The following is a 25,697-nucleotide window of genomic DNA, read 5'->3' on the forward strand; positions in this document are numbered from 1 at the left end:
AAGATTACCACAGGGATCCCAAAGTCAAAGTCTTCGTATCTTAGAAAATCATGGCCAACTTTCCTTGACTGGATCTTCAAAATATGTTATTGAGGTGATTTATATGCAAGTATCTTAATCTTTATAAAGATTTTCTGGTGCAAAAACAAACGAAGGATTTAAACGTCGACAGAAATGGGAGAACATCAAAAGAATCTGGAACTAGATGAATTGGGCGTTTTATTATTTTTCATTTATTAAAGTTACTGGTCAAGATATATTAAACTTTATTTCCTTATTTATAACTAATTTGCATTTTTACATTCAATAACTTTCTTTTTACGATAAATACTCACGAATTCATTTAATGTTATGATGTTCCATATTGTCTGGAGTTCCTCAAGGTTCTATTTTTGGACCTAGTTTATTTAATCTCGGCATGAGAAAACATTAAGAGAAAAACATTAATAAAATCGATAAACATTCAGTACTTTATTTCTTTTTGATTTAGCTCAAGATTAAGATTGACTGATTATTGCGTGACATCGAAATGTCGATATAGCGTCACGCGTAGTTGATAAACGCCCCTCTAAGCAATTGTCATGGAAATTTGTGGTTCTTCATAAATTGTTGATAACTCCTTCTTGCTCCTTTTCACCGTGCCTTGACTAACTGGCTTAACTAGCTCAACCTGGTTATTTCTGAAATGCCTACAACAATATTTGCGCAAAATCTTGCGCACTGCGTTAGAAATCTCGCGCATGCGCAGACAATACAAAAACGGGTTCAAAGTTGAGTTCATATAACCAATAGTGTCTGCAATGTTCCAAGCTGCACGAGTGCTACTCGTCACGCCATACATAGCCGTGACAAGCGTGACAGACACAAAAGGAACGTAACACAACAACACTAATCCCAAAATGTATAACATTGTCACGAGGTATTTTCGGGACTGAGCGAGTTTGACCTCTTCCTGTCCGCGATGCAACTGCATTTTTTGGATAATCAGCGCTTTTTGGGCTTTCAACGAACGAAAAGCCTTCAGATTAGCTGAAAAGATTGTTATGAGTGAGATAAGCATGACCAAAGCAAGAGAAAACATGAAATGTGTCACGGAGAGGTACAAACGAGTTGACGCCCCAGTCGCTCCCATAATCCAAAGCGCTAATGCAACCATGGCAACCGCACTGGGTGTCACCACAGCTCGATATCTTAGTGGTCGATGAATTGCAAAATAACGATCGACACTAATGGCGGCTAGTGTGAATAACGAAGCTCCTGCTGATGTGTATGATACAAATGCCGTGACAGCACCGGTCACGCAATATACTTTAACGTCACCCTTGATTTCCATAATAATAGCGGTGGTGTACAACGGTTGGGCCAGGAAACCAACTATTAAATCAGACATCGCTAGACTACATAGCAAGATGTTTGAAGGCGTGTGAAGGCTCTTCGTTTGATAAATCGCCGCAATCACCAAAGTGTTTAGGATTGTAGTTGTCATGGACAACGTGACTGTCACGACACACGTGAAAATGTAGCTCCAATATACTTGGTGCACTGGTGCAGGGTCATAAGACTTCTCCCAATCAACACAGTGACACAGGTCACTCTGGTTCCCATCCATTGACGACTAGCGATATCCCTTCCGGTTGATCAATGATTCCCTCGTTACCTTGCGTTACTGTTGTGTTACCAGTTCGATATCGTTGCGTTATCAATGCGTTACAGGCTCTTTAGGAGTGCTTGGTTTCCTTGTTACCGTTAATTCGTCACAAGTCGTAACCGTTACGTTACTAGTACTGTTGCGTCACACGTTATCTTGCGTTACTATTGTGTTACCAGTGCGATATCGTTGCGTTATCAATGCGTTACAGGCTCTTTAGGAGTGGTTGATTTCCTTGTTACCGGTTCGTCACAAGTCGTAACCGTTACGTTACGTTACTGATACTGTTGCGTTACATATATTACGTCAAGGGTTGAGTTTTTGGGGCGTTACCAATGGTTTGTGTGTTACCTGCGTTACGTCCAGTGGAGCCGACCACCGACCGATGCCAATAAGACTAATACAGACTGGTAATTTGAATACTGATCAGTCCCCTTGAGTGAAAACTGCTGGTGCGTTACCAATGGGGTTGTTCATCGACCGATGCCAATAAAACTATTGCAGACTGGTAATATTTGAATAGTGAGAGGCTCCCTTGAGTGAAAACCGTCGATGAAGGACTGCGCGGCTAATGAAACCAAGTCTTTTTAAAAAGTTTCTTGTAAACGTATATCTATCTCAGAACGAGTAGAATTTGTCGAAAAACGATCTGACTCCAGAGTCGTCGCTTTTCAAGTTAGTTACAGCAATTAACCACTTTCTTATATTGTGGTCAATAATCAGTTCCTCAAGGCAGTTATTTGAAAGGCGGAAACCCTTGTACCAATCTTAATCGTCGTCCTGTTTCTTTACGATTAAATTTACTCGATTCAGACCGGTATAAATCTCGGTCAAGGCGATGATGATGATAAACGTCTTCTTCTGGGAAGCAACTGATTTAACCTGTTCTGTATTTATCTTGCGAAAGCTTGAAATTTGTTTATTAACAGATGCATAGTTGATATTTTCCCTTTTGAGAACGCGTGCTTCAATTTGGAAAGAGGACTTCCAATTATATAAAGTATAGAACTTGCGATCCTAAGTAAAGAGCGAATAAATTTTCTTCCACTGGTAAAATCACTACTGATATATTGTTTTGTCGATAAAACGAGTTGACTGATCTGTCGACGTATAGGTTCTATATTAAACAAATGCTAAATCCATTAAAAGGTAGTGTATCTTCAGGTCAGTCTTCTACCAACTTGTTCAAGGACACCAAATGTCGAATTGAAAGATCTAAAACCTGACGCATTTAACAGATGAGCACTCCACTCTTACTCCAGGATACATTAACGTAACGGGTTGTTTGCAGATACTTGAAGTCTTATTGTCCTATTCTATAGCTATTATAGAAGACGCTTTTATATGAATCCATCTCGTTACAGAGTTATTGATAATCCTCCTTCTTTTAGTGTAGTTTCAGTTTATATAATATTTCAATCAATCTTCAGTTTCGACCCCAATTACCAGTGAAGCTTTTCGATCAAGCCCAACTACTACTTAATTAATCTTTCCCTAGACTAATGCTTCGTTCGGGGGGTGTTAATACACTTCCTGGAAGACGTTTTGTGTAAAGAAAGTTTAGATTAAAACCTTTTAGACTCTTTACTAAGACGATCAGCATATAGTTGTAGGTGGTCTGTATATCATCTTCTAGATCCACAGCGTTTTCTTTTGTTCTTGGAGCTAGTTTTACCAGTTAAACCGGTTTCTGGGAAAGCAAACATACATTCAATTCGTTACTTACGATCAATACCTACTGCGCATCTGCAGACAACGGCCTACAAAAATTCCAATTCAAACAGCCTGGCTTAGATCAGCCCAGAGGTTGTTTCAGGGTAATTCAATCTGTGAGTTAGCCATGCCCTGACTTAGCAAGCGCGGATCCGGGGGAAGGGGGGGGGGGGGGGTCAAAAAGGGGGCTTAAGCCCTACTTCTGCAGAAGAAAAAAGCAAAACAAAACTGAAGAATTAGATGCCCTTGCTTAGACCAGCCCAGAGGTTGTTTCAGCGCCTTTTAATATTGATGTTTAGTCTATTTGGTCGTTTCGTTTTTGCCCGATTGACATACTCATGATCATAAAACAGCCCACGCTGATCAAGTAGCGAAATTACAGTCCAACCCTTTAATCATATTAAACCTTAACATTTGACGCACACGAGTTAAAGGTTGTCTTGATGTTTAGTCTATTTGGTCCTTTCTTTTTTGTCCATTGACATACTCATGAGCATAATCAGCCCACGCTCATCAAGTAGCGAAATAACAGTCCAACCCTCTAATCATTACGCACACGACTTAAAGGTTTACTTGAAAGAGGTTTTAGCGAAACATGTCTATAGCTTGACATAAATTGCATGGCTTGTTACTCAGCATCAATTATTTAATTTTGTTGAATTTCACTCTGTTTTCCTTGATAGCTTGATCATTATTTAAGGTCAACAAGTCTTAGGGGAAGTTCGCAATTTCATTCACCAAAACTATTAGCAAGCGTCGCCCATTGAACTCAGCAAAAAAAAAGAAAAGAAAAGAAAAAAAAAAAAAAAAAAAAAAAAAAACGAAAACAAAAACCACACTCAAATAGATTAATAATAATAAAAAAAAGAATAAATATCCTTTGGGTGTATATAGATAAAGCAGAAATCGTTTCTCCACTAGTCAAAACAAACATATATTTAGAAACGATTTACAATTAATCATAAAAATTTTGTAGATCAATTCTCTCGACTCTAGCGGCAGGAATAGAAACGTTTTCCTTCTGTTCTTGGCTAAATATATACATTCACCATGAAATGATTTGCAAAGCTGTCAGATTTCAGATTAAAAAGTAAACGTATTTTGGCCAAGTGACCTAGAATTCATTGCTGTTTGTATTTCAGGATAAAAAGTCAGGCTGAACAAATGAAAATGTTTAATGTTTGGTAAATATGAAGGTTCTTGTCTGATCAGCCATTTATTTAATGTATTTGGAAATTATTATCTTTTTATCTTGGGAGGAGGAGTTGGGGAAGTGGTAGGGAAGGCTGGGGGAAGGGAGGGAGGGAAGGGCAGGGACGGAGGAGGGGGGAGGGGGGGGAGGGCAAGGGAAGGGAAGGAGGGAAGGGAAGGCGCAGGGAAGGAAGGTGGGGAGGGCAGGGAGAGGGGATGGGAAGGGAGGGAGGGAAGGGAAGGGAGGAGGGAGGGAAGGGACGGGAGGGGGGAGGGGGAGGGGAGGGGAGGGGGAGGGGCGGGAGGGGGGGGAGGGAGGGAAGGGAAGGGAGGGGGGGGAGGGAAGGGGAGGGGGGGGGAGGGGGGGGGGGGGGGGAGGGGAGGGAGGGAGGGAGGGGGGGAAGGGAGTGCGGAAGGGAAGAGGGATGGGGGGGGAGGTGGGGGGGGGGGTGACGGGGGGGAAGGGGTGGGGGAGGGTGGAGTGAGGTCATGGTCTTGGGGTTTACTTTCTGTACTTCCTTTCCTTTCCTTTCCTTCCTTTTCTTTTCTTTCCTTTTCTTTTCTTTTCTTTTCTTTTCTTTCCTTTTCTTCTCTTGTTTTGTTTCGTTTTCTTTCTAGATCTTTCTTTCTTTCTTTTTTCTTCTCTAATTATTCATACAAAACTTCAACTTCTGTATCGGACAGCTGGCGAATATCTTAATTTTTTTTATTTTTATAAGTTACTTTAAAGAAAACCACAATTCGAAGAAAAAAACTAAGAAAAGCCACAGAAATAAAACTAAGAGGAAAATGAAGTAAAAGTAGTAACTAGAAATGAAAAACTGTCAACATAGCATTAGTAGCAAATTAAGCAAAACAGATTAAAAAACGAGACCGCTGTTGTACGATCAAACATGAAAACTAATTTTTCGTAGAGTAAAGCGGCATGTTTTGTCAGATGTCACTAGTTTAATCGCCAAAGAGAATCAATATTTATCGGTCAAAAGATAAGTCTTACTTTTTATTTCTTTGGTCGAGGTTCAGCTTTCAATTTCACAGCGGCCATCGAAAAACTGAAGGCTTGCATTAATTGTTCTGCGCCACATGGCTGTCCTTGCCTTAAAAATAATAATAATCAAAGGAAAAAAAAAAAAAAAAAAAAAAAAAAAAAAAAACCTCACTAGGAAGCTATTCAAACTAATACTTGAATACTACTCTTGAAAGGTTTTAATGATATATATTTTCACTACCCCATGCAATCTTCGCGGACTTTTCGATTTGAAAACATTGTAAACTTAATTAATATATATATTTTTGTTATTGGAATTTCGCGCATTTATTTGTTTGTTGCACTCACTCCCTTACTTTAAAATGTAATATTGCTGAATGAAATAGCTGCATCGTCTACTGTCAGTAACTCGTCTACAAAATCAGTATTCGCTGGCATGATTACTGTCTGGGGAGTCACGCGCATATTAGCTGTATATTCCGAGGTTGAGGTAAAAAACTGCGTCCATCGAGTTGTGGGGCGACAGTCTTGGGGTTGTTTTTATGGGAACAAAATCAGCCGCCATGTAAAAAAATTTTCCCTTTCTATTAGCACATTAATGTACTGCAATGATAGCTCAAAAACGTTTTTCCTCAACTTCCGAAATGGGTAAACTCACTGACAAAAATAACTTACTCTTAAACCATTTATTCTGAAAATAAGTAATTTTTTTGAATGTGGAAAATATTTGATTTGTTCAATTTTATGTGTGAGAGAGAAAAAAGAGCAATTGAATCCGAAAACTGAGCTGGATACATTATTTCAAGAAATTGAATTTCAGTCTCAAAACATGGTTTAAGTTAAAGTTGATCTTGTCAAAGTTAGACTAACTTAGTGAAACCCAATTAGAAGCAGTAAATTGTATTCTAAATCTATCAAAAAAGCTTTTTTGGGGGCTTTTAAATCTAATGTCGATAATTACACTTGGAGCATTTACTGAGCAAAATCTTTCGTTGGGCTTTTAAATCATTTGGAGCTATAATTTCACTTGAAGTATGTACTGTATAATATAAGAAGAATATTAATAAAAGCGAAATTGGAAGGGAAATTGTATTCTAGAACTACCAAAAAAATTTTGTTGAGTTTTTAAATCTAATCTCTATAATTTCGCTTGAAGCATGTACGTACTGTGTTAAGCCCCGTTTACACTGGCGATTTTTGCGGCGATTTTTGCTGCGATATTTGTGGCAATTTTCGGAAATATGAAATCTTTTGTCTCATCCTTCAAAAGAGACATTCGTCTAGGAAAATCTTGGTATCCTGAAAAAAACTTTACAATTAAATTCTTTACTATTATTAATTATGGACAAAATCGCAAAAAAATCGCAGCAAAAATCGCTAGTGTAAACGGGGCTTAATGCAAGAAGAATATTAACAAAATTGCACATTAATTAGTAAAAGCCCTCTAGATATGAAGAGGATAGATTCAGTACGAAAGAGAAATGTCTAAAGACGTTTATAGTTTACCTTATAGTTTTCTTCAGTTATCCTACCGCTTAGTGCTTTTCTAAAATATCAGTCATTGACACTAGCTTAGTGATACTCGTCTCATTGTTCACATTTAACGTTATTACATTTGTTTCATTTGGATGAAAGCCGAATATCAGCGTGCTATAATGTGTTTTTTCTTCTAATTTCCTTGAGCAGCAAAAAAATATAACAAATGAAAAATACGCCAAATTAAAAGTACTTACCGTGTCGGGAAACCAGATTAAGAGACAATTGCGACCCCAGTTGTGTTTCAAAATTGTCTTTTACTTTCAACTGGATGCCCACGGATATAAGTGCGCCTACGATCCACCTGTCCCTAACGCTGTTGTAATGAAAAACAATCCTTGATACGTACAGTAAATTTTGCTCCTTCATTATATTAAAAAACCAAGATCAAATCACTTAAAAACTTGCCAGCTTTAATTTGATTTTTTTCATGACGGAAGATAACGTTTGATGGAAACAAAAAACAAAAAAACCCGGCTTTAAAAACATTTTCAGTCATTGGTCAAATAATGTAATATATTTGAGGGTGAATAATCTTTCCCCATGGTTATTTTTAGTGGTATTATTTTATTTCAAATCCGGCTTTTCCTTGTTTGTTTTTTTATTCGTCTTCAGTTTAATTGATATTTTGGAAAGCTTTATTATTCTTCACGATTGGTGCTCAACGCTGTTGCTTTAATTTAATATTCGTCTAGGTTGGACGTTATTTGTTGTTGACTCGATCTCTTTAAAAGATAGGGGCTGGCTTCAGTGGCGGATCCAGGGAAGGGGTGCAGGGATGCGCACCCCTCCCTGGTTCAACTCTGTGCCCCTACTTCGAAGATAACCAATGCAAAGTAATGTTTCAAGTTCCCTTTGATTCTAAGGGGTGCACCCCTCCCTGGGTCAACTTTGTGCGCTGCACCCCTCCATGAACAAAATCCTGGATCCGCCCATGGCCTTCCATCCATCCTTTCTTTAAAATTACTCCAGTTATCTGAAATAGTGACGTAGAAATGACGTCACTGAGGTGTCTTGAAGCCTGTGAAAATTGACCAGCGAATAAAAATAAAAACATAAAACTCATTTATTATTATTATTATTTTTTTCATTTGGTTACCTCGAAATCCAAAAATTCAAGAGGAAAAAGTGAAACCTCAATTTTGACAATTTTCTTGATTCTGATTGGCTAACATTTTCTCTCTGATCAGGGTCCGGTTGTACGAAGGGTGAATAGCGCTATCCGATGGATAAATCCTTATCCAGTGGATAAATCAATGCTGTTATCCAAAAAATCTATCCACTGGATAAGATTTATCCGTCGGATAGCGCTATCCACCCTTCGTACAACCGAACCCAGCTGGATAGCATCACCACAGGAATCCCAGTTAACAATACCAGCGTTAACCACAATGCATTGCCATGACATTCAAGATGGCGGAAGCCATGAGGAACTGAAAACATAAAAAACTTTCACAAAAATCTCGTCTAAAAATCGAATTCAGCCGACCTTAGGTAAAAATATACCGAAAGATGGATAACATATCATTGATACACAAAGTTTATTTTTTATATCTTTATCTTTTCACAGGTTTATGAGTGATTGTTGATATTTTGCAAAGCAAAGCATATTTTTCATAGTCCTCCTTTTAGATACAAAGCTTCGTTAATTGACAGCAGAAAAATATTGAAAAACCTGGAACGGTTTGTGGAGTGAGAAACATTTTTTTGTTCAAGGTATGTATATATATTTTTGGTTTACAACACTTTTAATCCATTCGAAAAAATAAGTTTAAAATTTACATATATACCCGGAGTAGTCAATCGATAAAAATCGATATCGATTTTGCCGATCGATAAATCGATAACAATCGATACCGCTGATTTGATTGATATCGATTGTATCGATCAATTGTTAAAAATCGAATTCACACTAAATTTTTTTATCGATTTTTATCGATTGATTGATTATATACATATCGATTTTTTTCGATTTATGTCTTGAACAATTTCTATCGATGATCGTACGAGGGCCGTGTGGCTACGGATTTACACCACCGGAAATTACTCTTTCGTAACCATAGCTTGACACAAACTAGGAGTTTGTTATAGTGATCAGTGAACAGACAGCAAAAGTACTTGGATAATTAGCTGCCTGATCTACATATAATTACTTGTGAATTAATAGTTATAAAATCTATTGCACTATCATCGATATTTTCGAATACTTTCCGTGAAATAAAGCTGATTATATGATTGTACTCATTGGATCGAATTAAAGCTGTCAAATCTTGATCGATCTATTAAATCGATAAAAATCGAACTCACACCAATTTGTTTTATCGATTTTAAACGATTTCCCATAAAAATCGATACAAATCAGCTGATTTCTATCGATTTTTATCGATATCAATTTTTATCGATTGACTACTCCGGGATACATATAATATGCTTAGGAGATGAGAAGTGTAGAAGATTGAATAGAATGAAAGCTAATTGAAAATCTATGTCTAAAAAGTTGTGGATATTCTGCGATTTACTATTAAGAAAAACCTTTCTGTTTTAATATACCTGGCTCAGATTATTGTTAGCTATAAATACTGTGTACAACCTGATGATGGGCCCACGTGTCCCTGAGCTTTGTGATCTAAATTTCCAGGAGATTCCCATTAACAACCCATATTTCCAATAGACCCCATTCAGCTTGGGCGTAATGCCAGACTTGTAATAATGTCATTCCCTTGAGTATTATTTCTTAGTTTATCAGTTGCACATGAGAAGACACATTCACAGGGCTGTCAACCCCCGAGATATTCAAATCTGGAGAATTGATAGGGGAGGGACATGACATCACAGCACGTCAAAAAGCGCGCGAAAAGACGTCTTTCGCTTTGTAACATTTGATGTGATTGGTTTCTTTCTGACCAATCAGATTATCACTTACATTACAATGGCCTGCTTGCAAGAACAGCCATGAGGAACGTTTTGATTTTGTTAGCGATGTAAAATAACATAAACAACATAAAATAATTGGAATTTTATGGTTGTGAAACTCGGGTCTCACAAGAAATGTTCAGCTTCAGGGATTATCCGGAAGATTTGAGACTCTTATCTGGAGACCAGGAGATACGCTCCATAATCTGGAGACTCCTGGTTTATCCGGGAGAGTTGACAGCCCTGCATTCATGAATATGGTTACAACTCAAATAATTTTATTCTCAAGAGAATGACGTGTGGTCTGTAATGGAAACGTTTGCCTACAGACCCAGTTCAGCTGGGGTGTAATGCCAGACTAATTGTCATTCCCTTGAGTATTATTTCTTACTTTAATGGATGTTTGCAAGAGAAGACACATGAGTATGGATACAGCTCAGTCAAATAATAATTTTATTCTCAAGAGAATGATATGTGGTCTGAAATGGAAATGCCATTTGTCTATATTGTTACACCAGCCAACATAGCCATCATGTCTTTTGTCATTTACTGTGATATTCTGCAAACTTGGTAGTTGCAAGCTGTACACTGAAATTTGATTTTTTGCTGCCATCAATGAAAAATAATCAGTCGGTACCTTATATATTTTTGACTGGTGGCAGTGAAAAACCTATTTCGTCTCAACTAGCTGTTGGAATGTTAAAGTTTGCAGATTATCCAAAACTGAAATAAACCGAAGCTGAAAAGGTCTATTCACTTTAGGTCTTTTAGCTACAACTGTGATTCACAATTATTGGTTGGAGAAAGAGCTGCATTTTGTAGCACAATAACTGCTATCTTATGGAGGTGAAGCAGGGTCAACCAACTAGCAATGAGCTTCTAAACCTTGCAAAGGAAATAGGGAAAAAATGGAAATGTTTAGGTCGAGCGCTTCACATTGCAGAAGAAGATTTAGAGGCAGTTGAAGAAGAGGAAAAGAAGCTTTATGACAGGAGTTATCAAATGCTAGTAAACTGGAAACAGAGTCATGGCTTGAACGCTACATATAAAAAGTTAGATCAAGGATTACAACATTGTATTGTACACCGTAAGGATCTTGCTGAGAAGTATTGCTATAAAGAACAGCCAATCCAACCTCACCTCCCAGTTGAGGAAAGCGAGAAAACAGCCATTTAAAACTGGCCTTTGAACTGCTTTCTAGAGTTCAAGCATAGTTTTTTATAGTCACAAAGTTTCTCCATACATACCAATGATTGTGTGTGAATGAAGAGTGCCGATGCCAATCATTGTAGAAAACAGGAAGTGTATAGTTTTCATGATAGAGTCTCTCAATCTCATTGCCTTTGAGTCTTGTAACTCATTTGAGCTTGAGGACTAATTGCTAAATATAAGATAGAGATATTTAAGTCTATAAAATAGTAAAGAATAGTAAAATAATGTGATGGGGCTACCTGTGGTAAACCTATAAATAGGATTATAAATAAGATAAGCTTAAGATAATTAAATTTTAGTCAAACCATAACACCATGGACTGTATGACACAAAGCATGATGGGCTACAAACTGCAAAGCATCATGGGATACATAGTGCAAAGCATCATGGGATACATAGTGCAAAGCATCATGGGATACATAGTGCAAAGCATCATGGAACATAGCGCAAAGCATCATGGGCTACATAACGCAATGTATTATGGTACATATAACGCATGACATAGAATACATAGCGTATGGAATGGCAGAGTAGAGCATCATGGGACATAGCGCAAAGCATCACGGGCTACATAACGCAATGTATTATGGTACATATAACGCATGACATTGGATACATAACGTAAAGCATCATAGTCTATATAGTGCAAAGCATCATGGTCTGTATGGTGCAAAGCATCATAGGCTACACAAAGCAATAAGTTATAGTATGTATAGCACAAAGCATCATGATCTACGTAACGCAAGGCATGATGGGTTATGTAACGCAAAGCATGATGGGTTACGTAAAGCAAGGCATGATGGGCTTCCTAGCAAAAAAGATTATTAAGACAATACATCGCACAAGTTATATTTTGAATCAAAGTAAGAAAGGAAGTCTATTAAAAGTGACAAATTCTATATTGAACAAGTAATATTTTGAATTATAAGAAAGGAAGTCTAAAGTGACAAGGCCGTGCATGGCTACCGCTCTTCAGATATTGGTCCTTGATTGGTATTCTAAACGTACATAATTATGCAAATTTACAAAAGGAATTATCAAAGCTTAAAACTCTATGTTGAAGAAGTAATATTTTAAATCAAAGTAAGAAAGGAAGTCTAAAGTGGCGAGACCATGCATGGCTACCGTTCTTCAAATATTTGTCCTTATTGATATTTCAGACGTTTTTATGTAGAAAGTTTCTATGGTTTTGTACACCAATATGGCTGCCTTGTCACGTGAGTAAAAACGCTCTATGCACGTGCAGTATGTCAGCGGATGCTTTGAAATGGCTTCTCTTCATTCTTGTACGATTCCATCAATCAAAAAGTCCTAACAGAGACGGTCTGCGAAGATTTTTTTACTTTTTTATGTAAAGGTTTTTGTAAATTATGTTGATTGCTTCATTTTAACCCATGATCATAGGCCATGGGCAAGAAAGCTTTAATAGTTGTAGATAAGTTTATTGATATGATAAAACACAAGGAAATTCAAGATATGTGAAACAAGTTCTGAAAATTACTTCTTGAAAATAAAAATAGTAGTTGTGCCATTCTTTCGCGGATGACTTGGTATGACAAAACATCTTTTGCACTTGAGCTGGAGTGCCTGTTTTTCCGCATTGTCGCACTAATAAATAACTTCATAAAGTACTTCCTTGCAATTGCTTGCTCGCGCTCTGTACAAAAAGTCGTGTTATATTCCAAAACTGTTGGAGAAAATTGAGTTGCAAAAGTCAAGGACTGTTACAAGAAAATTCGATCTAAGGTAAGAACTCTTCAACGTAATGATGATACCATATGATACTCATCACAATCTAAGTCTAATGGATTTTATGATTGAAATTGATTTTCAGAGTATTACAGTTTTAAATGCGAGTGGATGATGGCGAAGCAAGAAGGTATGTATTTCACGAATAAAACCTTTTTTCGTACTCTGTTCAGTAATAAATAATAATAATAATAATAATAATAAAGATGATGATGATGATGATGATGATAATAATAACAATAATAATAAATAGAGGATATTACATTGGCGCGCGGAGATGCGAAATTTATCTTTGAGTGTTGAAAAGATCTCTCACGAGTGAGCACAGCGAACGATTGAGAGACATAGGTTTCAACACGAGAAGATAAATTTCGTATCTCCAAGCGCCCATGTAATATCCTGTTTATTATATAATTATCCATAAAATCAACTTAATAAGCTTTTTATTAATATTAAAAAAAAATATTTATAAACAAATAGCTTAATACACAGATTGAACGATATTTTCACATGTGAAATAACATGTTATTTTCACATGTGAAAATATCAGTTTTCGAAAAGGAGAAATATAATCGGGTATTTTATGTATCTTTTACTGAAAAAAGAGTACTTCAGCACTCAGGAGCCGGGTAGAATCTCGGACTGAAGGCTAATGTATACCAGCAAAAGAGCTGTAATATTCTTATTTTGCTGTTCAATAAAGGAATAATAATAATGATAATAATTTAATACTCATATGGCGCAATTTTTTGCATGTGAATTTGATCAAATGCGCCTATGTCATAATAATATAAAGCACACAGGAAGTGACGTAATACCAAAGAAGTCCAGTTTATATCGACACTAGAGAAAAGCGTTTGCGCATGCATGCATTTCAGCACGTTTTCTAAGAATTTTGAAGAGTTTGAGTGAGAAAATAAATGTTTGTTTTCTCCAAGTATACAAAAAGTTCAAGAGTATACTTTTGTCAGACCAAGATACTGTATTAACAAACACAATATGAAAGAATTAGCCTTAAGTTGCAAGCATGGACACTAAGTTTTGGTATTTTGTGAAGTCAATTTACATATTTTTGACTATTTTGCTTACGGATTCAGAGGATGCGCAGACGTTTTTCACTCTTGTCGTTCATATATTCTTCACTATAACGTTGGTGATTACACAGGGTACCCTTCAGAGCTTCAATTTCCGAAAATAGAACGAGCACAAGAAATACCAGACTATCCCCCACACTCGTACCCAGGCTCTAGCACGGATCCGCCTGACCGTGAGAATAATGCAAGCACCAAAGAGCTTGAAAACGATTATACTGAGCAGGGCCCTAGCACGGACAAACTCGGCCGTGAGAATACTGCATATACAAAAGAGCCTGAGAAGAAGTCTACCGAGCCAGGCCCTAGCACGGACAAACTCGGCCGTGAGAATACCGCATACACAAAAGAGCCTGAGAATCAGTCTACTGAGCCAGGTAGATTTCATCCTCGTAACCAACCTGTTTACTATAGTAACAATGGTCCATATGGGAGCTCAGGCGCATGCGCAGGCCCATCAGGACGGCCTGATTACTATCCTAACCAGCCTGGTTCCACAAGAAATGGGGCTGTCGCAATTGTAAGTACTAGCCTGCTTTCACCAATCTTTAAAAGTGGGCGAGGGAAGGCAGGGGCGGATCCAGGGGAGGGGTGCAGGGGGTACACACCCCTCCATGGTTCCACTTTGTGCCCCTACTTCGAAGATAACCAATACTGTTTTTTACCTTTGATTCTAAGGGGTGCACCCCTCCCTGGGTTAACTTTGTGCGCAGCACTCCTCTCTGAACCAAATCCTGGATCCGCCCCTTGAAGGGTAGGTTACACTTTTTTAGGGGGAGGGTGTGGGGTATCTATCATGACGGAGAATGAAACTGTGTAGATTTATGCAAAATGTCAATTAATAAATTAGGAAATAAATTAATGGGATTCTGAACTGGCACTTTTCGTTACGCCTCCCGTGCTTTCCAAAAACGTAGCAAAAAAAATTGAAAATAATTAAACCGAGTGAAATGAGGTACGTTTTTGGGGGAGATAGGGATGAAAAGAAGAAAAAGGAAGAAGGAGGAAGAAAGAGGAGAAAGTAGGAAGGAGGAGGAAGAAGGAAGAAGAAGGAGGAAGAAGGAGGAAGAAGGAGGAAGAGAAGGAGAAGGAGGAAGAAGGAGGAAGAGGGAGGAAGAAGGAGGAAGAAGGAGGAGGAGGAGGAAGGAGGAAGAAGTAGGAAGAAGGAAGAAGAAAGAGGGACGTACGACTTTAAAATTTAGGGAAAAGGGGTCCCGAAAAATTAAAGCAAGATTACCAATTATGGGCCTTTTTTACGCGGTAGCAGTGTTGGTTTGATATCACCACGCGTGGCCTCGCATTTGAGTGTTCGAGAATAAATTTAAGCTGGTTAAACAAAGTTTTTTTTAATTCTCATGAGAATAAAACATGGCCGCGTGTGATAAAGGTCCATAATATAGGCCTTTTTGCAATAAACAGTCACCTGCTGATATATGACTTTGATAACGAATCAATTCAGCTCAAGGTCCCTTGGGGAAGGCTCTGCTGGACGGCAAACAAACTTGAAACTGCTTCATATCTTGAAATCGAAAGTATCTTATAAGGGGAAAAAAGTATTTTTCAAAAGGTTTTGGAAACGACATAAGTAATCCAGCAAAATATCTTTAAATAAAGGAAGTCCAATTTTTTTTGCCATCCAGTAACAATCATGACGATTCTCCCACGCCTGCGTTTCTTGGCGGTCTGCGGTGTACAGTGGTGCGAGAACTTGAAGGCGGAGTGAAAAGAGGAGCAGACCGCTGACCAACACAGGCTACTGAGCCACTGGTTTAAGTGCTACCCTTATCTTGTAGCCTCTGCCATGCAGTACTACATTCTACCAACCGCCATCAGATCACTCATGCTTAAGCTGGTGTGTGCTGTTTGGCTGTGCTTGGATTGCTTGCTGTTGGCCTTGTGCAATTGCTGCTGTTCTCGAATCGCAAAAAGTAAGATATAAAATTCAATTTTATTCGTCAACCTTAGAAAAAACAGGGCACAGCTAACTCACAGATTAAACCCTGAAACAACCTCTGGGCTGATCTAAGTCAGGGCATGGCTAACTCACAGATTAAACCCTGAAACAACCTCTGGGCTGATCTAAGTCAGAGCATGGCTAACTCACAGATTAAACCCTGAAACAACCTCTGGGCTGATCTAAGTCAGGGCATGGCTAACTCACAGATAGAACCCTGAAACAACCTCTGGGCTGATCTAAGTCAGGGCATGGCTAACTCACAGATAGAATCCTGAAACAACCTCTGGGCTGATCTAAGTCAGGGCATGGGTAACTCACAGATTGAACCCTGAGAGAACCTCTGGGCTGATCTAAGTCAGGGCACGGCTGGCACACATGACGGGCAGTGTTTGCCTTTATCGTAGTGTAGTAATGAGATTCATGGTATTCATCCAGTTGACACCGGAAATGACGTCAATTCGTAGCGCCTATTTACTTTCTTTTTAAGACTCGTCGGGACATCACAGAAGGAAACCTGATTTCAGCCGTAAAACACAGCAGGAATGCCCGCAGATGGGCGATATTAACCATGAGCTTGACTATTTCTGCTTATTTGCTTTTCATGTTGATAGTTCGGATTATGAATACACGGTAGCATAAAAGGACATTTGTTTTACTCTAGAAAAAAGCGCTAAGTGTACGTCTTTTTGTCGCCCGTTAAAAAAAATTAAATACTAAATAAATAAATAATTTCGAGTCCTAATACATTCGGCATATTTCGGAATAAGTGTTAATCATTAGAGAAGTCAAATTCTGATATTACTTAATACAGAAATTTTGTTAATGTTTTGTCATCACCACGCACAAGTAGTGAGAGTGATTTGATTTAAAAAAAAAACATTTGTGGTAGTTTTCTCTTGTTGCAACTAGTACTAACTAAAAAGTCATTTTTCACAAAGTGTCTTTACAAATAGCTATATACACCTATTCCAATAAACTTTGTCCTTTGGAGACCTGACATCTGAAATCTGAGGCCCGTAACATGCACGCTTCAAACTTTTATATTACACCTGTGTAACAGCCGAAAAACGTAGTTTCGTTTTAGTTGGACCTTCGATTTGGAATTGTGATTTTTCGTATCTTAGCCAGACAACATAAAAGTAAAATTAAAGCACAAAAATTCTCAGATTGCCCATCTCAGATCTCAGACCGACAACGCTTTTTTTAATACACATGTAGGTGTATGTCGAGCATTAAGAGTGCAAACAATAAATCCGTGAAACACTAATTACTAAATAGTACAAAATAGTGCTAATTAAACAATAGAAAACAATGGAATTTGTATGAAATTGTGCTATTTAGTATTACTAGAGTTTCACGGATTTACTGTGGTCACTCTGTCTTTAAATTTATGTGATACACTCGATTGAAGAATCGTTATGGCACCTGGGAAGTACGTTAATTAGATGCATGCTGTGACTGGCGACCCGTGGCATCATCCACTGTTTTTAATACGCGTTTGGCATTCTAAACCGACTGCATAGATGGCGCAAATGAATAGATTATAATATAATTATGTCATTTCCCATGTGCCATTTTGGTCTCAGCTCCTATGTTGTCCGGGGGAAGGAGGGTACTCTTGTCGGGTAGGGATGTGCCGCTGAGCCCTCTGAACCCTGTCCCTTTTCCAGAGTAAAAATCGCTGAAGTTCATACCCTGTTCCAGAGCAAGATTGCTGTTCCAGAGCGAACGTGATTTTATATACCCTGTTCCAGAGTAGAATCGCTGAATACCATACCCTGTTTGGCGGCACGTGCCCGTATAGCGAATATAGGGGAGTAACCCCCCCCCCCCCCCGGCTATGTTGTATGTTTCTGAAGCCGACAACAATTCTTCAATAGGACGTTTGCATGATGGCGTCATTTGACTCCCACTAACAGGATACTTCGCGAATTTTCTTTCTCATTTAATTTTGTATTCCCTCATGAGAATAGTAAGACAATTGGTGCTAATTAACTGAACAAAAGAAAGTGTGCAAGGGAGTCTGGTAGTAGAGGTCAATGACGCCATCGTGCAAACGTCCTATTGAGTGTATATAAGAGAAAAAAGAAGAGAAATACCAATGTGAGGCGCGAAAGTTGGCTACCAGAAAGTGCTGCTCGTTAAAGGTCAACTATAAAACCATCAAATAAAAAAGCAAGACATGTTCACAAGCACTAATAGTTTATTAAAATAAGATACACTAAATAATACAGTCAGTTTCTTTTAAGAGAAAATAAAATTTGAGTCAAATAGAAGGCTAAAAAAACAGTTATTATGATGAAAATTGTTTGTTTCCAAGATGGCGGGAAGCCTGCAGAAGGCGCGGTTACCTTCAATATGGCTCCATGTGAGGCCAGGTTACATTTCATATCAGTTACCATGGATACCTAGTTCAAGATATAACCTTGAGGTTTTTTAGATAGGAGGCTTGTTTACTTTTCTAAACTGTTTCCATAGCTACGCAACAGGATTGAGTGTTTGTTACTATTTCTGACCAGAAGTCTGGATCATATGTACATCACGATTGGATTTCTCTTCACGCCCTTCTTGAAAGTCCTAGAAACCTCTAGAAAATACAGCTCTATCTCAGGATTCTTTCCAACATGGATACCGATAGACGTTGGTAAAAAGGTAGTGGATAGTTTCTATGGTTTCCACAGTTTTAGCTGCCCGTCTTCACTGTACGTAGCGAGTAAATTCTGATGTGGATGGTGAGCTATTCCTATGACATCCTTCTCGTGAACCTATAGGAAACAAGGATATCCGTGTAAGGAAAGATGCCCATCACGTGACGAAGAATGATCACGTGATCTAAGATTCAATTTTGTATTTTTGTTGTTGAAAGTATTTCATATGCAGGGGTTGTCTCAGGGTTCGATAAAAAATTTTAATTTTAATCATTTCCATGAGAATGACATGATCAATGCCCCCCATATTGCCATCATGTTTGAATTGAACGAAATGTGTCATTTGTCTATATTAATCCACCAACCAACATAGCCTCAATTTCTTTTATCATTTACTGCAGTTTTCGATATTCTGCAAACTCGGTATTTGCCAGCTGTGGGCTGAAATTTGGTTTTTCGCTGCTGTCAATCAAAAATAATCTTTTTATATTCTTGACGGGCGGCAGTAAAAAACCAATTTCACAAAATGACATGTCTGAGTTCGCAGAAAACCATAATGTCGTCATGTTTGAATTTAACAAAAGATACCGGCGTTTGCATTGCTACGCGGCCACCCCAGACAAAAATTGCAATAGACTGCCGTCAATCAAACAAGTTGACGTCATTTACACGCGTTTGGATCGGCCCGGTGAGTGTGGCTCATAATACTTGTAAACAATCGACCGAAGTTTTGGCGCCTTTTGAATCACACGCGTGTAAATGATGTCAACGTGTTTGATTGACGGCAGTCTATTGCAAAGTGCACGTCGCGATTTTTGTCTGGGGTGGCCGCGTAGCAATGCAAATGGCGGTAACTGCAGTAAATTCTTTTGAGAATGACTGAAAACTAGCAAAAGGTTGATATGACAAATGAAAGCTAGAAAATATTTTGTCAAATTCAACCAACATGACCAACATGATGTACAAGAGAGCCTGCAAGAACGAGCAAAAAGTAATGACCGGTCAGAGGCTGGATTAGAAAGGTTATGTGATTAACTTACCTGTACGGATTGTTCTAGTTTTCCTGTGGTTGTGCTGAAGCAATACAAGACCATGTCTTCCCCTACACAGTACATCCACTCTCCACGAGGTGATAGAATACAGCTAACAAAATCACCACCTTCACGCTTACCACTTGTGAAACTACGAACGATCTGCAATGGGATCAATCACTCAATTAATTCCCCTAGTCAGTAGATCAATCAGTGAGTGAGTAAGTCAGTCACTCATTAAGTGATTTTAGAGAGCAGGTCAGTCATTCAGTCACTCATTAAGTGAGTTTAGAGAGCAAGTCAGTCAGTCAGTCAGTCAGTCAGTCAGTCAGTCAGTCAGTCAGTCCGTCCGTCCGTCCGTCCGTCCGTCCGTCCGTCCGTCCGTCCGTCCGTCCGTCCGTCCGTCCGTAGTTCAGTCAGTCAGTCCGTCCGTCCGTAGGTCAGTCAGTCAGTTAGTCATCAGTCAGTGCACTAGTACAAGGTTTGAATGTTTACATGTAATGCCAAGAATTATCAGTCTCTTACCTGCCCTTGCATGTTCATGATCACCACAGTATTTGAACGATTACACACAACAAACTGCTCCACATTCTTGGGGAAAAGTGTGACTGAGTTGACTGTGATGTCTGTTGTGGTGCTGCCTACTGATGGCTTGAATGTGTGCAAACACTCAGTGGATTTGATGTTCCAGATCTACAAAGAAATAGTTATTACTGTTATTACTATATGCATTATTATCATCACTACCGCTATAACCATCACCATCGTGTATTATTATTATCACCACTATCATCTCATCATCATCACCCATCATTATCATCATCACCATCATTATCATCACTATCATCATCATCCTGTATTATTATCTTCACCATTACCATCACCATGATCCCCATGATCACTATTATTATCATCCTGTATTATTATCATTATCACTATCATCATTATCATCATCACCTCCATCATCATTGCCACCATCTTCTTCATCATCACCATCCTCATCCTCATCATCACCATCCTCATCATCACCATCATTATCATCCTGTATTATTATCATCACCATCACCATCCTCATCATCACCATCATCACCATCCTCATCGTCACCATCATCATCATCCTGTATTATTATCATCACCATCATCACCACCACCATCATCATTATCATCACCATCCTCATCATCACCATCATCACCACCACCATCATCATCATCACCATCCTCATCATCATCACCATCCTCATCATCATCATCATCACCATCATCCTCATCATCATCATCATCACCATCCTCATCGTCACCATCATCATCATCCTGTATTATTATCATCACCATCATCAACACCACCATCATCATTATCATCACCATCCTCATCATCACCATCATCACCACCACCATCATCATCATCACCATCCTCATCATCATCACCATCATCCTCATCATATCATCATCATCATCACCATCATCACCATCATCACCACCACCATCATCATCATCACCATCCTCATCATCACCATCATCACCATCCTCATCGTCACCATCATCATCATCCTGTATTATTATCATCACCATCATCACCACCACCATCATCATTATCACCATCCTCATCATCATCATTATCATCATCATCATCACCACCATTGCCTACCTTGACAGTTCCATCACTGCTTGCGCTTATAATATTGTGAGCATCAGACGTGAAGATGACATCATTAACAAACGATGTATGGCTTCTGAACTCCTTTAGTGTCTTCCCAGATTTGAGTCCATGCATCCTAGGATCAAGAAGAATTCATATGAAATCCTTATTCTTATCTTCGCCGTTCCTGTCATCATTGTCATCATTATGTATCATCACCATCACCAACATGGTTAACATTATTATGTATCATCATGACCACCATCATCATCATCACCATCAAGATTATTGTTAAAATTATTATCATGTATCATTATAATCATCATCATCACCATCATCACAATCATTATCATGTATCAGCATCATGGATCATCATCATCATCACTTCCATCATAATCATCATTATCATCACAATCATTATCATGCATCAGCATCATATATCATCATCATCATCATCACCATCATCACTACCATCATAATCATCATCACCATCATTATCATGTATCAGCATCATGCATCATCATCATGTATCATCATGTATCATCATCACCATCATCATCATTATGTATTATCATCACCATCATCATCATCATCACAATCATTATCAAGTATCAACATTACCACCATCATCTTACCTTATTGTCATGTCAAATGAGCCACTCAACAGCTGACTTGCATCACGAGAGAACATCACACATGTTACACCCTTGGCGTGAGCTCTCTCGAATCTTCTCAGACATTGACCCGTCTGCAACTTCCAGACCTAAGACACAACAAAAGATCACAGGAAGCCCAATTTAGATAAAAGTAAAAGGTAAAACTGCATATTTGCATATTGATATTTAATATTTACACTCGATTGCAGAAACGTTGTAGTATACATTTATACATTTATACAAATATCTAATGAGATGCATAATGCAAAATAACCATTTTCAACGCTTAAAACCAACTGATTTATAATCTGTACGATCTAATAGACAAGAAAAAAAATATTTTGACAGTCATTGAATGAAACAAACAATAAATAAAGCGATTTTTCTGTATTGCATATCATTGAATATACTGAATAAATTAGATATATGTATTAATGTATATTACAGCGTTTCTGCAATCGAGTGTATATCTTTGAAAAGAGAAGTCTACATACAACAATACTGCAACCATACTACTACACTGTTCACATATAAGTGATTTTGAAAATAAATTTTTTTCCTAGATATACACTTTAAAACAGACAATACCTTGATTTTGCCGTCTTGTCCCCCTGTTGCCAACATCTCGCTATCTCTACTAAAACACAAACACAGTACACTTTGTTCCATTAACATGAAGTTCTCCTGTGCTTGGTATTTTAGATCTTTTCTAATCTTCCCTGTCGTAAAGTTCCATACTTCAATGAATCCATCAACACTGCCGGTCACTAGGTACTGTCCATCGGGGGAGAATTTTGCGCACTCTGGATGAGACTTGCTTCCAAACTGTGATTGGCAGATTGGAGAGAATACAAAAGAGAATAAAAAACCTTAAATTATAATGAAGATATCCTGAAACAACCTCTGGGCTGATCTAAGTCAGGGCATGGCTAACTCATAGATTGAACCTTGAAACAACCTCTGGGCTGATCTAAGTCAGGCCATGGCTAACTCACAGATCAAACCCTGAAACACCCTCTGGGCTGATCTGAGTCAGAGCATGGCTAACTCACAGATCGAACCCTGAAACACCCTCTGGGCTGATCTAAGTCAGGGCATGAATAATTCAGGGTAGAGAAGGCTGTTAGTTAATTCATATATATGACATATTATATACCTTGATAATTTTGTTCAACTGTGTAGGATATTTTTCTTCTTCCTCATCTCTTACGGCAGCTTTCCCTCGAAACAAGTCAATCGTCGTTCCAGGGGGAAGCAAGCCTTGGTATTGCTGCCACTTCAAAGCCTGGCCTAACAGTGCCATTAGACGTGAAGGTGGAACGACAGACACTTCACCTGAAAGAGCTGGAATAACCATCCACAAGAAAGACAAGTAAATATACTGTTATTGGGATTCCTGTGGAAATAATAACCACAGGTAGCCCAAGACTATGCTGCTGTTTTCTTATTTCAAAATTTGCATTATTATAATTTATCATTTATTTATTATTATTTATAACATCCAAACATTGGTTGTACCTTGTGCTATTGCTGCTCTTCGCTTTTCTTTACTGCCACCTTCAGGATAAGCCTATGAGAAACAACTACATGTCAATAACTGTCAATGAATGACTGATGGACAGACAAGTGGACCCACGGACAGACAAATGGACAGACGGACAGAAAGATAGACTGACAAACTGAAAAACACATAAAAACAGAAAGATGGACAGACAAGGCATACATGTAGTTTATACACAATGATATGGACCTTCATTACATGCTAGCCAGACAATGGCGTATCCAGAAGGGGGTCACAGGGTGCCCGTGACCCCCCCCTTTTCAAAGCCAAAAAAATCTAACCGCCTGTTGATGCAGTGTGTGAAGATTTGTTTAGACTTAACTTAAGCAGTTAAGAAATTCAGTTTTCTCGCTTCTCGGAGCCTGTTATGTTCCCCTCTGTCGACCATGATTCTTTTTCGTCAAAACAATAGATTGCTATGATGTCATATTGACGTCATGGTAACAATTTGGTATGTAAGGACCCCCCAATTACAAATCCTGGATACGCCCCTGCCACGTTGACTAAAATAGATTTCACCCTGCATAGCATCGAATTCATGTGCTTCAGGATAAATTTACATGGAGATAAACAAAGGTTTCCATTCTGATTGGAATAAACATGTTGCCATGTTATTAAGGTCTAAAGATAATACTTCATATACAAAACGAGTCTTACCTCTCTACTGTCAAAGTATGACTTCGCCAACATGTTTTCAAGATGTAAATATCGATCAGCCTGTTGTGCCTTCAGCATTATCATCGGATCTGTCTGTCGAAGGAGTGAACGAGCTGCTCCAAGCTCTCGGAGCTCTATTAACTCAAGTACTATCTAAAATGAATGTATTTGAAACATAGTGTATATTAACTTGGCATCAATGTACGCTAATGTTTAACTATGTTTTTATTTTTAAGATTTACATTCTAACCCTAATTCCTTTCATCGGAGAGCGTAATACAAGTTTCCAAAGAGTAAGAGTAAGGAAACACTTTGACCTTACAAATGTACAGTATATGATATAAATTCAAAATATTATTAGCAGCCAGATAACATTTCGCTTTATTGTCCCAAGCTTTACAAATTCCACAGTACAGAGATATGCATCAGACTACATATTCAATATTTTAAATTTTGGAATCAATTACTGCATCTAAGCTGTGTTGAACTAATGACTGCCATGTCGTAGTACAGAACAACAGAAATATTCACCTTTGGAAAATAAAATCTCCTCAATTAAGGCAAAATGTTACATTGTTCATGACCTGCAGCATGACTCCTGTGAACCAATTTAATAAACACACGTACCTGTTCATAAAGATCAATTAAGGTCTTGTCGGGTAACTTCAGTGACTGTATTGCTGTCAGTACTGTATCCCAGTGCCCGCTATTAATTTCAGTAATAAAGCTCTCGACACTGTCTACTGTGTTCAACGTGACGCCTGTCTCTTCCTGCAAATAAAGAAGAAAGACATAGTATACTATGAAGTCTAACAAAAGCTGTATGCAATTTGAGCAAATGGTATCTCAAATTTGTTACCTGTAATGTTGCAAGAGTTCTCTGTAAGCTGTTTTCTTTCAAGAATTGTTGAATAAGCCTGATAACACTGCAATAAATATGATAAGAATATCGAACAATCTTTAGAAAAGTTAACAAGTTATCAATGTGATACCGTATATTGTAATATATGTAAGACTATGTTTTCAAAAGGTTTTCTGATATCATCATTATGTAGAAAGGTAAGGCATAAGCCGGAGACCCTTTCTAAAGATCAAACAAGGTATTCGTATTAGACTATAAAGAGTAACTCAAAACTACTCTTTAACATTTCAACAAAAATAGTTGACAACTGTAAACAAAACAGCTCAAAAAATACAAGAATAAAAGCTCTGATGATTTTGCAACTCCAGGAGTAGATTTATCCTAGACTAAATAATTAAGATTAGTAGTATTTCGTTATGTAAGTCCGATTTTAAAAGAGTTACGAAGGATTGTTTTTAACTCACTCTGCTGACTCCACTTCGAGCGCCATCTTGGATTTTGATATGATTGCAAAGTAGTATGGGATAGCAAGAAAAAGTACTATGGGAGGGGTAGGTTAAGTGGCTACAAATTTTTATGAATGCTTCTTAAATATAATAAAAATATCTTATACTTTAAAGTTACCAATATTTTATCAATATAGGATAA

The 25,697-nt window shown here is 38.1% G+C and overlaps 3 protein-coding genes across 4 annotated transcripts; 1 reads left to right on the forward strand and 2 right to left on the reverse strand.

The window, feature by feature from the left end:
• Nucleotides 1-206: 206 nt before the first annotated feature.
• LOC116307013 (melanocyte-stimulating hormone receptor-like) lies at nt 207-3,331 on the reverse strand. The gene has a single exon (XM_031717155.2). It carries the CDS (start codon nt 1,607-1,609, stop codon nt 569-571), a length of 1,041 nt encoding a protein of 346 aa, XP_031573015.1. The 5' UTR covers nt 1,610-3,331; the 3' UTR covers nt 207-568.
• A 7,829-nt stretch (nt 3,332-11,160) lies between these two features.
• On the forward strand, nt 11,161-18,262 carry LOC116307025 (uncharacterized). 2 transcript variants are annotated; one of them, XM_031717168.2, is made up of 5 exons: nt 11,161-12,947; nt 13,036-13,080; nt 14,116-14,561; nt 15,835-15,969; nt 16,486-18,262. In XM_031717168.2, the coding sequence occupies exons 2-5, from the start codon at nt 13,062-13,064 to the stop codon at nt 16,630-16,632; spliced, it is 747 nt and encodes a 248-aa protein (XP_031573028.1). In that variant the 5' UTR covers nt 11,161-12,947; nt 13,036-13,061; the 3' UTR covers nt 16,633-18,262. The 2 variants fall into 2 exon arrangements, with proteins under 2 accessions (XP_031573028.1, XP_088880117.1); XM_089023991.1 differs by lacking the exons at nt 15,835-15,969; nt 16,486-18,262 and adding an exon at nt 15,682-15,826.
• Nucleotides 18,184-25,544, reverse strand: LOC116307026 (WD40 repeat-containing protein SMU1). The gene is made up of 12 exons (XM_031717169.2): nt 25,514-25,544; nt 25,047-25,113; nt 24,815-24,958; nt 24,188-24,340; nt 23,488-23,539; nt 23,126-23,313; nt 22,558-22,794; nt 21,949-22,076; nt 21,323-21,449; nt 20,203-20,370; nt 19,687-19,839; nt 18,184-18,763 (listed from the first exon to the last, which is right to left on the reverse strand). Exons 1-12 carry the CDS (start codon nt 25,537-25,539, stop codon nt 18,665-18,667), a joined length of 1,542 nt encoding a protein of 513 aa, XP_031573029.1. The 5' UTR covers nt 25,540-25,544; the 3' UTR covers nt 18,184-18,664.
• Between the last annotated feature and the right edge of the window lie 153 nt (nt 25,545-25,697).

The sequence above is a fragment of the Actinia tenebrosa genome, unplaced genomic scaffold, assembly GCF_029948245.1.
Source record: "Actinia tenebrosa isolate PJP-AT-01 unplaced genomic scaffold, QUT_ActTen_1.0 PGA_scaffold0__85_contigs__length_37466705, whole genome shotgun sequence".
NCBI classification, from domain to species: domain Eukaryota; kingdom Metazoa; phylum Cnidaria; class Anthozoa; order Actiniaria; family Actiniidae; genus Actinia; species Actinia tenebrosa.

Excerpts from the sequence above, each read along its gene's own strand:
- LOC116307013 (XM_031717155.2), bottom strand. The coding sequence starts at position 1,609 with ATGGATGGGAACCAGAGTGACCTGTGTCACTGTGTTGATTGGGAGAAG.
- LOC116307025 (XM_031717168.2), top strand. Across the intron at positions 14,562-15,834 it reads GAAATGGGGCTGTCGCAATT|CCTCTGCCATGCAGTACTAC; the intron begins GTAAGTACTAGC and ends CTTATCTTGTAG. Across the intron at positions 15,970-16,485 it reads CTGTTCTCGAATCGCAAAAA|ACTCGTCGGGACATCACAGA; the intron begins GTAAGATATAAA and ends TTTCTTTTTAAG.
- LOC116307026 (XM_031717169.2), bottom strand. The coding sequence starts at position 25,539 with ATGGCGCTCGAAGTGGAGTCAGCAGA. Across the intron at positions 24,959-25,046 it reads GAACTCTTGCAACATTACAG|GAAGAGACAGGCGTCACGTT; the intron begins GTAACAAATTTG and ends CTTTATTTGCAG. Across the intron at positions 21,450-21,948 it reads TCATTTGACATGACAATAAG|GATGCATGGACTCAAATCTG; the intron begins GTAAGATGATGG and ends TCTTGATCCTAG.